The 17468-nt window shown below is 34.4% G+C and overlaps 3 protein-coding genes across 3 annotated transcripts; all 3 read left to right on the forward strand.

Moving 5' to 3' along the window:
- The first annotated feature begins 213 nt into the window (after positions 1 to 213).
- LOC116023034 (paired amphipathic helix protein Sin3-like 1) lies at positions 214 to 1317 on the forward strand. Its single transcript, XM_031263981.1, has one exon. It carries the CDS (start codon positions 257 to 259, stop codon positions 1181 to 1183), a length of 927 nt encoding a protein of 308 aa, XP_031119841.1. The 5' UTR covers positions 214 to 256; the 3' UTR covers positions 1184 to 1317.
- A 5410-nt stretch (positions 1318 to 6727) lies between these two features.
- On the forward strand, positions 6728 to 9674 carry LOC116023178 (tryptophan synthase beta chain 1-like). The gene is made up of 5 exons (XM_031264157.1): positions 6728 to 7096; positions 7657 to 8013; positions 8561 to 9003; positions 9137 to 9231; positions 9340 to 9674. The coding sequence occupies exons 1-5, from the start codon at positions 6794 to 6796 to the stop codon at positions 9513 to 9515; spliced, it is 1374 nt and encodes a 457-aa protein (XP_031120017.1). The 5' UTR covers positions 6728 to 6793; the 3' UTR covers positions 9516 to 9674.
- Positions 9675 to 10362: 688 nt separating this feature from the next.
- LOC116021715 (AP-5 complex subunit zeta-1) lies at positions 10363 to 17262 on the forward strand. The gene is made up of 16 exons (XM_031262180.1): positions 10363 to 10541; positions 10632 to 10772; positions 11333 to 11424; positions 11929 to 12025; positions 12224 to 12267; positions 12346 to 12434; positions 12794 to 12885; positions 12967 to 13113; positions 13325 to 13472; positions 13607 to 13683; positions 15434 to 15505; positions 15974 to 16021; positions 16128 to 16255; positions 16355 to 16511; positions 16720 to 16930; positions 17042 to 17262. The coding sequence occupies exons 1-16, from the start codon at positions 10437 to 10439 to the stop codon at positions 17089 to 17091; spliced, it is 1698 nt and encodes a 565-aa protein (XP_031118040.1). The 5' UTR covers positions 10363 to 10436; the 3' UTR covers positions 17092 to 17262.
- Positions 17263 to 17468: the final 206 nt, after the last annotated feature.

Below are 17468 nucleotides of genomic sequence, written 5' to 3' on the forward strand. Positions count from 1 at the left end.
TTTTTTCACCAATAAAATCAGAGCCTATATTTTAATCCCATCCTTGTAAATATATCAGAACCTTCTCCTAATGAATTTTTTGAATTTTTGAATCCTGATCCAAGGTGAATTAGGGCATCGAATTCTTGATTAATCCTGATTCGGGGTGAATTGGGAGAGTACAGTGGCGGGCTATAGGCGCCCTAATTAAAGACTTATATATAGGAGCTCAACGTCTCAATGCTTCAATTCTTTCATTACAATTTACAAACAAACCATGGGTTCTCTCGAAGTAGAAAGAAAAGCGCTCCCATTTGTGAGAACACTGAAGCAAAACTTGCCAAATTCCATATCTAAATCTCTTTTAGAAGCGTTGAGGGATTTCGGGGAAGGAAACACAGAAACCGCCGATCTCCTTCCCAAGGTCTCCGAGCTCCTACGCGACCACCCTGACTTGCTCGCCGGCTTCAACTACTTCTTGCCGGAGAATCTCAAACTGCCGCTCCCCACCGCCGCCGACGCCGTCGAAATTCCGACCACGTCCGATCCCCAGCCCCAATTACCGTTGAAGAGACGAAGGGAAGTCCAAAACGACGCCGTCGAATTCGTGAACAAAATTCGAAAATTCTCGAAAGACGATCAAATTTACGCCTCGTTTCTCCGAGCGATTACGGATTTCGAAGTCCACGGAGACATCCTCCAAGTGGACAAACAAATCTCGGATCTATTCAAACAAAATCCGGATCTGTACATCAACTTCACCTGGTTCACCGCCGACGACAACTGTCGAAGCCATCGCGTTCGAGTATCAGAGTCGGCGAGAAAGCTAACAACATTGGAAGAATGTGAAGACCAATTGTACGAGAGCGACATGCTTTTCCATTCCCTGGAATCAACCAAGAAGGCGACGGAGAAATTATTGCAGAAAGAAAACGGGAATGGAGATAATAATGGTGGGATAATCAATCTCCAAGATTACTTCTCTGCTATGAACCTGAGGTGCATAGAAAGGATGTACGGTGAAGATTATGTTGATCAAATTATGGAACTTCTGCAAACACATCCCACGGCTGCGGCCACCATTTTGCTGCGTCGGCTGAATCAAAAGCTTCAAGATGCGGGGGAGCTGCGGGAACGGATTAGAGAGAAGTGCAATCAAACAATGAGAAGAGAACACAATCCACGATCAACAATGAGGAGATAATACTCAATTTAGTCATAAACTATTTTGATGCATAATTAGGTCATCCATTTTGATAATTTTACTCAATTGAGTATTCTGCTAAGATAACTTTGTAATTTCATATCTATCAATACTCAATTCAGTCTTTGACTAAAGTGATTTTATCAAAGTTAGTCTTTAACTAAGTGATTTTAATAGTGTTAGTCTGCGGGCGACTGGTTCTATGTCTGTCCTTGGGTCGTGGTTGTCTGTACCTCCGGCCTATATTTCGCATTTGGTCGATTATTAATGCACTTGTTCTTTTCCCTTCAAAAAAAATAGTGATTTTACCCAATTGAGTAATCTGTTATAGCGATTTTCTTTGATTTAGTCATTGAATCTATCACCAATGATTCAATTGAATAAAACCATCACAGTCAAATACCTAATTAAGCACAAAAAATCATTTAGGGCTAAATAATTGATACACTAAATTAGATATTAACTCCAACAATTTAGATTTTTAACTTTCTATATTAAATCGAAAAAAAAAATCAATATAGGCTTTTGTCATATTGTTGCCTAAAAATTCAAGACAAATTTTGTTGAGAATAATATCATAGCCTCATTTCACAATAAGGAACCTCCGATTAGGCACATAAACCCAACCAATTTTCAAGGATTAGAGTCTTCGTAGTGTTTGAAAGTGCATGAAATTATTTCTAACATTTACAAATGTACCCCTTTTTTTACGTTTGAAAGTCATTATTCATACAATTGTTCCTTTATTGCCCTTCATATTCATTGTCATTCAACATCCACACACCCACACATCATAGGTCATTTTAGCAACTAAGAAGGGTTGAGACTTGAGAGGAACAAAATGGACCATACAGAGAAAGAGATGTCACTGTTCTAATTGTCTTTAAGCTTTGTGGCAAAAAAATTGTGATAATTTTAATAGTTTCTCTCTTCATCTCATTTCACATAATCTTATTTACCACAAACATATTATTCGGTACAACTTGCTTCACCTATATAGTTGTATCAAATATTACATGGCATCATAAAAATTTTCATATATATAAATTTTATGTGCTAATATTTAAATATTTTAAAAATAAAATTAAGTTTTATTAACAGAATTGAACACTTAAATAAGATGAAATGAATAATAAACCTTAGGAACTCTATTTAGATAAAATTTAAAGAGGTAATTTTTATTGCAAAAAGACCGTGGTGTTCCCTCTCATATAAGCAAATGAATAGTACAATAACCAAAAGGGTAGCGAGCCTTCTCTTTCCTAAAAAATATTGATTGCTTGGCGTCATTGGCAAATTATGGTCCACAGAGCTGTGTGGACCATAATAAAATGTGTATTTTTAATGTACTGAATGTACATTATTTTTATACTATAAAAATAATGTACATTCAGTAAAAAATAATGTACATCCCCTAAATATAATGTACATTATTTTTATATTAAATGTACATTATTTTTATATTGAATGTGCATTATTTGATAGTATGGTCCACACAATAATGATTGTATATTAGCCCCCATATATATTCAAAAGAGACACATGATGTGGGCGAATATCACAAGACACCTCATCGCGTTCTCTCTTATTTGTAGCAGCAGGTGATTGAGATCTATGCCGATGCATGTGGGAACGATCTTAACAAGAAGTTAATCTTTCATGCCTCAGACTTTGAAGACCCACTATTATAATTATCCCTTCTTGGACTTCGTTCTCTTCTCCACTTGTGTGCAGGTCACCAAAGCTACTTTGTTTCTAACAGGTCAATTTACACCATTCAAATTTAAATTTTGCTTTTGAAAATTTATATATGTAACACGTTGTAAATAAAATCTATAGTTGCATAACAAAAGTAATAAAATAGACAAGTGTTTTGAGAAAACATATTTGATTGAAGTTGGCCTACTGATCGACGACGTTATGTGTTGAGAGTAGAAAAAGAAAACACACACTATAATCGAAAGGGAGAGGTCAAACATCAATTTTTGGTTAAAAAAAGATGGATAATTTTGTTTCAAAGTTATTTTTTCTTCCTAAAATCCATGAAATTGAAATACCAAAGGGGCATGGGATTCTAATTCCATTAAAATTAGTTAATTTCAATTTCGCGGAATTGCAATTCCCTCGACCAAACTAAGGAATTTACTTACCTTTGGAATTGTGTGGAATTAGGTAGAGATATAATTGCAATTCCTTCCAGCTAAACGTCCCGTTATATTTTGATAATTTCATTCAAAATTTAAAATGTATACCAATGTGTTTGTAGCCGATGTTCAGAGTCAATTGGTGAAAGCAAGGAAGTTTCTTACTGCTATGCAATCGAAGTTTGTATTCTCAATCTATGATGGTGCACAAGAACAGCGAGGAATTTAAGGAAGGGTTTTTAGTCATGTACAAGTACTTCTCCATCCTATACTTAATGAGAGTATTAATGAATTGTTTTACCCCTTGAATGTAGGTCCACAAGTGTGAGATCGAGATTTTTACAAAAATTGTATAAATAAATATTGTGTGACTTATTAGAATTTTTGCACTTTACTTTTTGTTTTCCAGTGATATGATTATGTGTGAGCAGGGCCGTATCTGAGCATGTGCGGCCGCACAGGGCCCCCAATTTTATAGTATACAAAAATTTAGGCTAAATGCATGAAAATTGGACCAATTTGTGACAAGATGAAATTGAACCCAATTGACAATTGTTTTAAAAACCCTATATATATATATATATTGCCAATTCCAATGTATATATATTTCCTAATCCAAAAAGATTGTCAATTCCGTTGCGCAATTATATTTCATAAATCATAATCTCACATCTCAATTAGACAATTAGCAAATTCTAAATTCCCAACCCTATAAAATACAGCAATACCATAACAAAATTCGACAATTCAACAATTCAACAATTTCCAATTCACAATTCAGTAATTTCGTAGATCGCAAACCGCAATTCAACTAATTCTTCAATTCTTCTTGAAACAACTGAGTTGTTTTCCAAATGCTACTATTACATACAAAATATTATTGACTATCCCGATTACTATTACCTCTGAAGAAAGTAGTTTTTCAAAGTTGAAATTGTTAAAATCTTACTTACGATCAAGTTTGTTGCAAGAGAGACTCAATGAATTAACTTTAATCTCCATTGAAAATGAGCTTTTGGAAGAAGTTGATATCAAAAGTTTGATTAATGATTTTGCGTCTAAATGTGCACGATGCATGTCACTTTTTAAATAAAATTCTATATGTATTTTTTATACAATATTTATATTTTGATACAATTTTTTGAATAATTATTATTTATATATAGAAATTACTCGAAAAAGGACCAACATTAAGATATGGTACAGGGCCCCAATTTTTATTGGAACGGTCCTGTGTGTGAGAATTTCTTCACATTATGTAAATAAATTTTGTATGACTTATTTGAATTTTTTCACTTTAATTTTTTGTTAGTTTGTGATTTGATTATGTGAAATAATTTTCTTCAAATTGTGTATATAAATTTTGTGTGACTTATTTGAATGTCTGCACTTTACTTTTTGTTAGTTTGTGATCTGATTATTTATTTAATTGACATATTTAATAATCGTTAATGAATAATTAATATAAACTCTCTTCATTATTTTCATTTATAGGGAAAATGACACTTTTTCCCCCTATGTTATGTGCATATAGCACTTTTTCCCCCATGTGTTATTAAAGTGGATGTTTTTCCCCCTTAAATGTTAAATTGGCATTTTTATCCTTAAAAATAATTATTCATTTATTTTTCTTCTCCAACAAATTATTACTTATATGTATGGATGATCACGATTCGGTTCGAACCTAACCAAACACTGTAGCAATCATACCGAAATAGTATGGACGGTTCTGGTTACGATTCATAACTGAAAAAAATAAAATAAAATAATTGTTGAACCGTGAACCGGAACTGAACCACAGATATATATAGTGAAAATGATCAAACACTTATTTTGATAAATCGGTACGGTTCGATTACAATTTCGATTTTGAACCGTCAATCAAAACTTATTTATTTATTATTTTTTTAATTTTATTTCTTATTTAAAAATATTCTAAATTCAACAATTATTTTATTTTATTTTTTCGGTTCTGAATCGTAACCGTAACTACCGTCCATACTATTTAAGTTTAATTGCTACAGTGTTCGATTAGGTTCGTATCTATTTAAGTTTAATTGCTACAGTGTTCGATTAGGTTCGTATCGAACCGTGATCTTCCATACATATTAGTAATAATTGGTTGGAGAATAAAAATAAATAAAATAATTATTTTTAAGGGCAAAAATGTCAATTTAACATTACATGGAGAAAAACTACCACTTTTAAAATAACTGAGGGGGAAAAACTGTCACTTTAATAACACAGGGGGGAAAAGTGCTATATGCACATAACATAGGGGGAAAAGTGACATTTTCCCTTTTCATTAATTAAAAAGAAATCCACAGCACAACAGCTACTTGTTTCTCTCTCTAATTTAATGTCTTGCGAACCCATTCTACCCGCACCTAGAATTAGTAGCATCAGTTTTCCCCTAAGCTCAATTAAATTGATTGTAAAATAGTAAAAATAATGTACAAATTATTTTATAAAAAATAGACTGTTAATGTTTAATGGTTTGATCTTTATGGAAGGACTGAATTCGACATGTTTGATTTTTTACCATTTTGACATAATAACATATACTAAATGCTACCGTTTTTTATATTCATGACTATTCGTTAATTAAATAGGTGAAGATTAAAAAAAAAATTGAGGTAGGAATATAAAATATTCACGTACTTGTAAATTTTTGGATTGAAAGAGATTCACATCATCTCATTCATATATCATAGGTCACAAAATAGTATTTCTCTTGTCAATTCATCAATTTTATTGTAAATTAATCTTATAAAATCATGTCATACAATAAAAACTTCAGATATCCACATTATTCAGTAAATGTGACTATAAAATTACTTGTATTCATTTTTTATTTTTAATTTTTGAAAAATTACTTGTATTCATTAGTTGTTATGAATTAGTCAATCCCATTTCACATTAAAAAAAATATTTATTAATTAAATACGAATGATATATTAATGAATTAATAACCGTTTTGGTTATTCGACTATGTCGTAATTATCAAATTGATTCTCAACTATCAAGTTGATCAATTTAATCCTCAACTATTGATTTTATAATCGATTTGGTCACCCGTCAAGTTGATCGATGACTAATTTAGTAATTACGGAGAATTAAATTGATTACAAAATTAATAGTTAATGATTTAATTTGTCAAAATTAATAGTTACTGACTAATTTGATAATTATTATATAGTCGAGAGACAAAAAGGGTTATTAATTTAGTGGCATGAATGCATGACTAAAAACAGCATTCTTTGGTCAAAACTTTATAGGAAATATATCCGTCATGAATGCATACCTATTACCTAGTACCTACCATACGAGGGAATCAGCGATCCATCTCTCCCAGTATAGCGGTTACAACACCCACCCATTCGTCCCCGCCCTTATTTAAACCATCAAACCTCAACCCAACGGCTACGACAACAAAATAATTTGCTTGTTTTTTGCTCATCCAAACATGGCCTTTTGCCCCGCCGCCGGCGCCGCTACCCAAGCCGCAGCTCCTTCACTCGCCAAGCCGTACCGCGTCAACTCCATACTCCAACTCCCCCTAAAGCTCAACAAACTTACACCTCGCTCGCACAACGCCCGTCCCGTCCTCTGTACCCTAACCGGAGAATCATCGGCGGTTCTTCAGCGCCCCGATCAATTCGGACGGTTCGGCAAGTTTGGTGGGAAGTATGTCCCCGAAACGCTAATGCACGCTCTCGATGAGCTCGAGACCGCATTCAAAACCTTGTCCAACGATCGAGAATTTCAGGTTTTTTTACTATTTTATTTCTTCAGACTTTAGCCAATTTGATATCCTGATTATGCATTGGATCATGTTTCATGTGAAGCATTGGCTGGATTTGCCGAATCGGTTTCTAGATTTTGGATTTTTAATTCGTTAACCTCGCCATTGAAACAGAGTATGAGGGAAATGTTATACGACTTGAAAATTAATATAGAACAGTGAAATGTGATTGTTGTAAAACAAAAGAAATTGAAATCATGGCGGATTTAGGATTCAATAAAATTTGCTTGGCCAAAAATTGTAAGAAATGATAGCATAGCTTCAATTGTATTGACTCATGGCAGCACGACTTAGAATGTAAAATGTTTATATAATTTTTGATTTATTTAGCAAAGTTTAGCAAAGCCTTTTAGGATTTTATAAATTTCATATATCTTAAGTTTAATTAGTGACAAATGAACTAAATGAATTTGTTATTTGTGTGTGTATCTTAATTTTCACCTATCAGTTGCATTAGTGTTTGATAGTTCAAAATTGTGGGCAATATGAAGTTGCAGTTAACTTAATAGATGCAATGACTGCAGAAAGAACTAGATGGGATTTTGCGTGACTATGTTGGAAGAGAAAATCCCCTTTATTTTGCTGAACGACTTACTGAACACTACAAGCGTCCTAATGGTGAAGGGCCACACATCTACCTTAAGAGGGAAGATTTGAACCACACTGGGGCACACAAGATTAACAATGCTGTTGGTCAAGTTTTGCTTGCAAAGTACTTGGGCAAGAAGCGCATTATTGCTGAGACTGGTGCTGGTCAGCACGGGGTTGCCACTGCAACTGTTTGTGCTCGCTTTGGACTACCATGTGTTGTTTATATGGGTGCTCAAGATATGGAGAGACAAGCATTGAATGTCTTCCGGATGCGGCTTCTTGGTGCTGAGGTTTGTTTTCTCCCATTTTGCTGCATTGAGCTATCCATCTTGTCTATAGTTTGATATGACAAGACATATATAGGCTTGGAATTTAGGCAAGGATGCTGCATTTGGACTTATTTTTTCTATCACTGTGATTGTGGAGTATTGACAACAACTGTATGTGCTTAATTTCTGAAGAAATGTGGTGCTAGACTGCTAGTAGTCCAGCTTGTTGAGTTTTTAGTTTTGTTATAATCAATTTCTGGTCTTATGCATCACTTTTCAATCTTTTAGGTTTTGATCCTGTAATCACTTCTCTTTCTATTTTCTGACCTTTTATTTTATTGAGATCATGTTTTATGAGTTGAGAGCTGGACACCTGCACTACTGTATTTAGTTATCTTTGCTATATATTCTTGTATTTGTATTCTCAAAGTGAGCATTTTCCCTCTTTTGTTTACTCCAAATTTATTGATTTTTTTTTACTTATTCCAGATTGTGTGAATTTCTTTTCATGGCTTTTCCTTTCATGATATGCTACTTTGACGTCAAATTTGGAAATGTGCCATTGCAGGTTGTACCTGTCCACTCTGGGACGGCCACACTCAAGGATGCTACATCAGAAGCTATAAGGGATTGGGTTACCAATGTTGAAACAACTCATTACATTTTGGGATCTGTTGCAGGCCCGCATCCATTCCCCATGATGGTTAGAGAGTTCCATGCTGTGATTGGTAAGGAGACGAGGAAGCAAGCGTTGGAAAAATGGGGTGGAAAGCCTGATGTGCTTGTTGCATGTGTTGGTGGAGGTTCGAATGCTATGGGCTTATTCCATGAGTTTGTTGATGACAAAGAGGTGAGATTGATTGGCGTGGAGGCTGCAGGTTTTGGTGTCGAAAGTGGTAAACATGCTGCCACTTTAACCAAGGGAGAGGTCGGAGTGCTACATGGCGCCATGAGCTATCTGCTTCAGGATGAGGATGGGCAGATAGTTGAGCCTCATTCCATCAGTGCTGGGTAGTTGTCAGTTTAGACTTTTAGTTGAGATGAAACGCATCCTTCAATTATAACTAGAACACTTGCAAGCAACCAACTTATTCAAACTTTGGATTTCTCCATCCTGACCACACATTTTTCCTGGATATATTAGGTTGGATTATCCTGGAGTTGGGCCTGAGCATAGCTTTTTGAAAGACATAGGAAGAGCTGAATACTATAGCGTAACCGATGAGGAGGCTTTAGAAGGTGAACAACATTTCAATTTCATTCTCTTTACTTCTGTGTTTTGTTTATTTAGCAACACCTTGCTGGCTTGCTTACATTGGATTTACTGAAACATGCTTATATATGCAGCTTTCAAGAGGTTATCTCAGTTAGAAGGCATTATTCCTGCACTTGAGACATCTCATGCATTGGGATACTTACAGAAGCTGTGCCCAACTTTGCCAAATGGAGCTAAGGTTGTGCTTAGTTGTAGTGGCAGAGGAGACAAAGATGTTCATACAGCTATTCAACATTTGAAGGTTTGATTGCAGTGTTTGCAGCAACATGAGAGTATGCTCTTATAATCTTGGCTGGCTATTAGGTTGTATCAGTAATGCATGACTCTTTTTTTATTGAAACTATGGTAATACATACATTGAAAAGAAAGTTCATTTGGAAATAAACAAATTGATTTCGAATTTCGAGTTCAAAGTTCAAACATTATGAATCATGAATGGCCTTTCTCCTCTGTAATAGTTTCTCATTGTTTTTGTGCAAGACTGTTCATGTTCAACCTCTTTACTCTGCTTCCCCACCTCTTCAAGATATTCATTCAGCTGGCGCAACAGGTTCATAGCAGAGTAGTAATCTTACACCTTCATCCCACCATCTCAATCGCTCTAAAATAAATTAATTACATTACGTAACAATTTGAAATAAAATATTTCCACAACAAATAAATTAATAATTAACATTATTTTAAAAAATTACAAACAAATATGTCTTTAAAATAATTTAATTACATACAAATTTTAATTTTTAAAAATAACATTAAGAAAAATATTTTTAAAAGCACAATTTTTACTGTCAACTTATTACATTGGCTTTGCATTTTTTCAGTACAAAGAGTAATATCTGTTCATACTATTGAAGTACAACGAGTCGAGTCAACAATTGTCTCTACTGAGGCTCGAAATTCACTCCCATCATTCATGTGAGAGTTTTAACCGGGACACCGGGTGTCACTAGACCACAAGGTCTTTGACTATTTGGATTTAATATCAAAGATCCTCAAATAACACATTAATCAGCTATGCTTCTTTTTTTTTTTTTTGAAAAAAAAAACCAGCTATGCTTCCTTACAAAAATAATAAATAAAAAAGTTAGTAATATCTTGTGTTCTAAGAGGAGGAAGAAAGATCAGAAGGTTTGGAGTTTGTAGTTGGGAGAAGAATTAAGTCAGTGAAATGGGCGAAGGAGACAAGAACAAAGAGTGGGAGTTTCACCTGAGATCCTTATCTTCCGGCGCTCGGGACTCCAATGCCGCCGTCGATCTCTCTCTCCTCAATTCCGTCTGTCTCTACTTCTCTCTCTCCGTGTATATATATGTGTATGTGCGGTCGATTCTGACGTATGTTTGTTTATGGCTTGGTTGTATTCAGGTCAAGAGGCTGTGTGAACTGTGCAAAGAAGAAAAACCGGAAGAATTGATTGTTAGGGTTTATCCTCATCTGAACAGGATCTTTCAACGAGCCGTGGCTTCAATTTCCCAGTCCCAAACCTCCTGTGGCCTTCTTCTACTGGTAAATTTTTTCCCCAATTTTACTTTAATTGTATTGTGAGTCTGTCTGTTTTCAGATGATAACGAAGTTAATGCTCCTCCGCAAGGAGGAGTTGTGTATGTAGCATGAACATTGCACTTAGCTGGTACAATGGTATCACCTATATTTTAGTGCCAGAGAAGTAATTTTTCTTACATGAGAAGGAACAGGAGCATTAAGTCAATACTTAAATGATGCAATTTTATGTCAGAAATAACCAAAGAAGATTTAATTTTAACGTAGTATTTGCAACTCCTATGTATCTCAAACAGTTACCTTGAGAAACAATGTGGCTAGCATAAAAGTTTACATGAAACTACCAAACTGGAAGTTCTGATTTCCATATTCCATATTCCATAATAGAACTGGGATTTTGAGTTTTTGTTATACACATACATACATACATACATACATACATACATATGTGTGTATGATTTGTTTGGTTTTTGTTTTGTCCAATAACTTTTCTTTATATTTGTTGTAAATAGTTTTTCTTGTGTTAGTCATATCAGTTCTCAATTATAATGTTTCTTGTTAACTAGGCAATTATCCAATTTTTTATCGACTTTGGAGATGTGGTTCTGCATGATGCTGATCCCAGTTTGAGGACATTTTTTAGATCATGTCTAAGCCGGTGAGGACAATTTATTCCTTTCCTCATTATGATAGTTATGAATCTCTCATATCTGGGGCAACATTCATATCAGCTTTGTGCCTTTGTCTGCAAATTTCATTCAAAGATGCAAGATTAACCTATCCTTGTTAGTGATCCAGTCACAAAAATAATAAATATGATTCGGAGATACTATTACTATATTGATGATCAACTTTCTAAAAAAAATGTAAGCCTATAGGTGCTGTGTGCTTCTAATTATGGTTGCGGACTCACAATGTTAGATCTTTCTTTTCATCTGTGTGAGGTTTAGGCATTTAAAATTGTGGTAATAAGATCTTCATTTAGCTTATCTATTTTGCTTTTCTTGATGAACCAAAAGGTGAAAATCTTGCTATTTACATATCCTAATCTATTACAGTACATCATCACATACCAGTCTATAAAATGTTCATATTTATATCCTAGCTCATTTTGAATATATTATTTGTCTCTGTGCTGATCCTTTCCTGATGCTTACTGCAGTGAGTTTGCAGATCCTGCTGTAGCTGAAGCAACCCTTGAGTTTTTGAATGAGAACAAGAGAAAGCTGTTAAGTTCTTTCCCTGCCTTACTCCCTCAGGTGCATGTTTTGGTATCAATACTGATGAGTGATGGTTAATGTTAGTTTACATTAGTATTCTTAAGTTTCTAACTTATATGGGTATACCCTAACTTGTGCAATTATATTTAGGAGGGCTATTGTTATCAATTTATGAGTTAATTGGATATTTTAAAGTAGACTAGTATGTTTTTGTTTAAATTTAGCTATGAATTGCAGTTTTTCCCATTGCTGCTGAAGCTGCTAGCTTGGAATGGAGAGAAGTAAGCCATTCATTTATTATATATAGAGACCAGACTTTAGTACTGAACTCATGAATGTATATATATATATCCTTTCAGGTTAGAAAAACTATTTCTTAGAGTATTTCCTGGGTTGATTTCTTCAGGCTCATTTCTCCCACTGTTTCCATCACTTGTTGACTTGCCTAGTGAGTTGTACTTTCTACATTTTGTTTATTTTATTTTTTCATATTAATTTCTTTTCAATGAAATTGCTTGGCATTGGGTCCTTATTATTACTAGTGTGAAATTTTCTTAAATGGCTTTTACTATGATGCCTCTTTCTAAAAATGGAAAAGTAGGGGTATTTTGGTCAGATCAATTAGGTTGGAGAAAGAAGGGAACAAAATGGCATGTGACAAAAATTCCACTCCCCCTTCCCCGGCGGGGTTTCCTTTTTTATTTTTTTTGGGTAGAGTATTGTTGTTTAATCCTGATTTGTTCCTATCTTAGTATTCCTGAGTATTAATTTTTAACATTAGGTAAATTTTGGTTTTGTTTTCACCAGTATTGGTTGTAGCATTGGAAAAGGTAGAGAAGAGTTCAGGGTCACTAGTTGGAAGCAGCATAGCTTCAATTCAGCAGAGTACTGCCCCTGAGGTTAATTTTTGAATATTTCATGGTATGATACTTAAAAAGGACAATACTCAGAATGCGGTTGAAACACTCTTCTCTGTTCAGATGTTGCTAGCACTCATGGATGAAGCATATACTGGATCAACTATAGGAGATGCTGGTGCAGATGTAGAATCTGAGGACAGCAGTACAATAGGTGTATCCGATCCACTTTTTCTTGAACTTCTCAAGGATGAGAATGATGGTCTTGCTGTATGATCCTCTCTGTCAAAATCTCTATCTTGTTATTTGGTAGCATTTTCTTGGGCTGTTACTTGTTCTCAATCTTAATACACACTATTTTAATGTGGTTGCCTTTTCTAATTGAAAATAATGTTGTTATGTGCCTAGAATGGCATTACAGTTAGTTGTTGCAAATGGAATTTCCAGTGAAACTGAATCTTTTATGTTCTTGATGTTTCAGGAACGCCATTGGACTTCTCCTGCCATGGCTGCAACATTACAGGCAGTAATTAATACTCCTCAGTCTGATAGATTGAAACAGGCTCTCAGAATTACACCTAGGCTTCTCGATGTCTATTTTGCTATAGCAATCCATGATGTCAATGATTGTATGTTCTGGTTATTTCAGTAATTAATATTTGCATGAAAAGATGTTTTCCTCTATAGTTAATGAAGTGGTTTTAGTATGTGCTTATATCTGAATGTGAAACTGATATGTGATTCATGTAACATATCTTTGCAGCGCTTTTATGTGCTCTGATTCCCCTCCTTATGGTGAGATATTCCACTCTGTTTCCAGACAAGATTTTCTCCCATGAGGTAATGAAATGCTAGTATGCGTGCAGATTATCTTATGAAGTCTATTTCTATGATTTTGAATAGGTCATCAGGAGAGGTTATATTACTGGTAGTGAGGATGCAGTCATTCTGGTTTTTGTTTTGTTTTATTTTATTTGTATGACTTTCTTTAGTCTGCAATGTTCCTGTGTTCATTCTTTTATGAACATTTTACCCCAGAGATAAATCACTATCTTAGTTTATATTTTGGACAGGAGGTTTACTAGTTATTCATATAAGGAACCATAGCAGATAAATTTGCTGTCTCAGAAAATGGGGAAAGGAAATGTGCCTTTTGAATATTCTCTTTTGTTGGTAGAAATCATTGCCTGTTCTGTTACGTTACTCTATTTTGTTGGTAGAAACCCCACAACCCTTTCGGGTGTAGGTAAACCCCGCCTTGTGTGTTGTGACCCTAGCTGACAAAGGATCACAAAGGAAGTAAATCAGCCTAGGTTGCCCATAGCTGACCGGCTCAAACTAAGGGGGCAAAGATTTGAACTCGTGACCTTGTGGTTACAAAGTGTGGATCTCTTGCCATCTTGGTTGGGGTTACCGCCTACTCTATTTTATAATTTGATTTTAGGCTTATTGGTGAAAAAATCCAAACCTTTATGCATTGTAAATTTGTAATAATTATATCCAAATCTTTAAATTTTGGTAATTTAATATCAAACCATTGTATCTTGGGACAATTATATCTAATTCTGCATAGTAATTATATTCAAACTTTTAAAATTTGGGAATTTAATATCAAATCTTTGTATCTTGTGTTACAATTATATCCAATTATAATATTCAAACTCAAGTAAAAATCCAATATAACCCGACTTTGTTGGGTTGGCTCACAAGTCACAAATAATTAAAAACATCAAACTATAAAATTATTTTTTAAAATATAATGTTTCATAGAACTAAAAATTCTAAATTAAACTCCCAAAAAAAATTCTACTATGTATAAAATCATGTTTAAACATTATAGCCACCAAACTAATACCTAAATCAAAAGAGTTGAATTGTGTTTAGTGTCAATTAATATAATTGGATATAATTGTCACAAGACACAAAGGTTTGATATTAAATTCCCAAAATTTGAATGTTTGGATATAATTGTCACAAGGCATAAAGATTTGGGGTTTTTCCACCAATAAGCCTTGACTTTATATGTTTTTCTATTTTAAAGAAAAATCTCATCTATTCTAGCTTCATATATTTATGCCATTGAGTTGGTATATTTAAGCCTATGAAATTAAGCACAATAGTGTATCATAGTTTTTGGGGTAAGAAAAGTAGAAAGTCATTGCTAAGATTTTTGTTGATACTTGATACACGTAATGATGATACCCTCGTCAACTAGCTTACCATATGGCTTTATAAGCCAATATTGGAAAACTCTAGCATATTTTTTTTGGGGGGTCCTTATGGTGAAAATTTCAAACCTGTGTATTATGATTTGTGACAATTATACACAAACCTTTTAGATATGGTAATTTAATACCAAAATTTGAAATGTTTGTGCAATTCTAACAAATACTTGAACCAGATCCAAAAGAAATTGACCCAACCAATGTGTCAATGAGTTGATATACAACTCACCAATTTTTTTCACTTTTGAATTGTTTGTGATGTGTAGCAATTCATGCTTGCAGTTGCAAAAAGGGTTTTTAAGACTTCATGCTGGCTGCTATTCACCATTGAATTGTTTGTGATGTCTAGCAACTCATGCTTGTAGGTGCAAAAAAGGCTTTTGGAGTTCATGCTTGCTGCTTTTTACCGATCCCCTAACTTTGTTGCACTTCTGAAGGTATTTTAATCATACTTGCTTGTCACTTGTGTTCAAGGCATCGCCCATTATATACTGGACATCTGGAATTAGAGCTGTGCTCTATAGATCATAAAGTCAAATACTTCCCCTTGTAGTGTACTATTGCTTATGAATATCTTGTTGCAAGTTATAAATTGATTACAAAAAAGTTGAGGGCTTGAGGCAACCCTGGGAACAGGCTGGAGGAAATGAATGAAACAATAAATAATTTACACCTCTCTGGCCTTCAAAAAAAAAGATAGAGAGAAAAAAGAAAAAAAGCAAGAGTAAACTACAAGATAAAAGGACATGTTTTTGAAAGAATAAATTCCTATATTGGTCCTTTGATGACTATCTCATCAATCCCTTTTTACATCTTGCCTTTTCTTATTAGCCTTTGTGTGAATTCAAACCCTCTTCTTATATTTTCATTAAATTATTATAATAATCTGCCTAAAATATTTGCAGAAGCCTATAACAGACAGACTAGGGGAAGCTTATGCTAGTCATGCAAAGGTCAGCAGATCAACTACACTCCTGCAAGAAATGAGCATAAACTTTCCATCCCTCATTAATTCTTGAAAAAAAAATATGCTGAATTATATCTTTAATTGCTTGTCAGACTGAGTTGGCGTTACAATTATGTTGGGCTATTGGGGAGTATGGAGGAGGTGGTGAATCCCACAAAGATGCTGCTCGTGAACTTTTTGAGAGCTTGGAATTACTACTATATGAAAACCTTTCATCAAGGTATATCAATTTAAAATGATAATCAAGGTTGCCACATGCACACAAAACGTTAAAATGCCTGTTGAATTCTGACTCTTAATTTTTCTTTAAACTGGAAAGCCGGCTGGGTCTGCGAGAATCAGCCATTGGCTCGGGCAGTTCATCATTTAGAAAATCATCACAGTCAAGGCTTTTGTGCTTTGTTGTGACAGCAATAGCAAAGCTTGCCACATATCATCATGAATTACTGCCAAGAGCCCGTGTATCCTTGGCAAAGGTTAGTACCCCAACAGTTTCAAATATTATGATTGCTGCGATAATAAATGGATAGGGTAATTTAATTTGGGTGATGATGTTAAAACCAGTTTTCTCTCTTTTTCATCTCCCTTGCTCCCCCTTTGAGCAAACATATTCATGGGGGAAAAAGGGGGTTCTGTAAAACTTGTAAAAGTAGGGCTTATGTTAATCATTGTGGTTGTTGATAGGTTGCTCGGTCCCGAATCTCAGATGTGAGGGTCTGGAGGCGTGCTCGCGATTATCTAGGTTTAATGAATGAGCCAGCAATATGCTTGTCAGTGTTGGGCCCTTGTAAAACTTCAAGTACAGATGTGCAGCGTCCAGGCACTGTAAATTGGAGTGAAGGTGGTAAAAAAATGGTCGCCCACGTTCCATTTTACATTTTAGGTGAAAAACAAGGTAAGATGAGCGCAAACTGATTATAAAACCTATAACTGCAGAAACACAACAGCTTATACTATGACTAACTTTGTCTTTGTTCTGTTATTCTTTTTCTAAAACACTTTCCAGGTCCTCTTTCCCATGATTTTTCATTCACAGATATTCTTCCTGGTAAATAATTATATTTGGAAGAGTTGAACTTTCAGATCCTACAAGATTGTTTTTGCACACTTATGGGATCAGTGATTTGTAGCTTATACACCAGGAATATGTATATCAAGTGTATCAGTTATCACACAAAAGAATGAATTTTTTAGTCGTAAATACCAGTTTTTTCCCCGAATTTTCAATTTTTATTGCTGTGACTATATTCCAATTTTCATATTTGCAACATTGTGTATGAATATAGGAAGAATTATGATCATTTAAAAAATGTCTCTTAGTGTCCTTTGGTTCAAGTCATTTAAAATTACATAGGAAAAAATGGTCAATTAAGTCCCTAAACATTACCTGAAAAGTCAATTAGGTGATTGATTTCTCATTGTTTGGTTAGTGG

Source organism: Ipomoea triloba, chromosome 6, assembly GCF_003576645.1.
Source record: "Ipomoea triloba cultivar NCNSP0323 chromosome 6, ASM357664v1".
NCBI classification, from domain to species: Eukaryota; Viridiplantae; Streptophyta; class Magnoliopsida; order Solanales; family Convolvulaceae; genus Ipomoea; species Ipomoea triloba.

Bases quoted from the DNA above. Each gene is read 5' to 3' on its own strand.
- LOC116021715 (XM_031262180.1), top strand. From the start codon at position 10,437: ATGGGCGAAGGAGACAAGAACAAAGAGTGGGAGTTTCACCTGAGATCC. The intron at 10,773-11,332 runs GTAAATTTTTTC...CTTGTTAACTAG, and splicing joins CCTGTGGCCTTCTTCTACTG to GCAATTATCCAATTTTTTAT. The intron at 12,886-12,966 runs GTTAATTTTTGA...TTCTCTGTTCAG, and splicing joins AGCAGAGTACTGCCCCTGAG to ATGTTGCTAGCACTCATGGA.
- LOC116023034 (XM_031263981.1), top strand. From the start codon at position 257: ATGGGTTCTCTCGAAGTAGAAAGAAAAGCGCTCCCATTTGTGAGAACA.
- LOC116023178 (XM_031264157.1), top strand. From the start codon at position 6,794: ATGGCCTTTTGCCCCGCCGCCGGCGCCGCTACCCAAGCCGCAGCTCCT. The intron at 7,097-7,656 runs GTTTTTTTACTA...CAATGACTGCAG, and splicing joins CCAACGATCGAGAATTTCAG to AAAGAACTAGATGGGATTTT. The intron at 9,004-9,136 runs GTAGTTGTCAGT...TGGATATATTAG, and splicing joins CCTCATTCCATCAGTGCTGG to GTTGGATTATCCTGGAGTTG.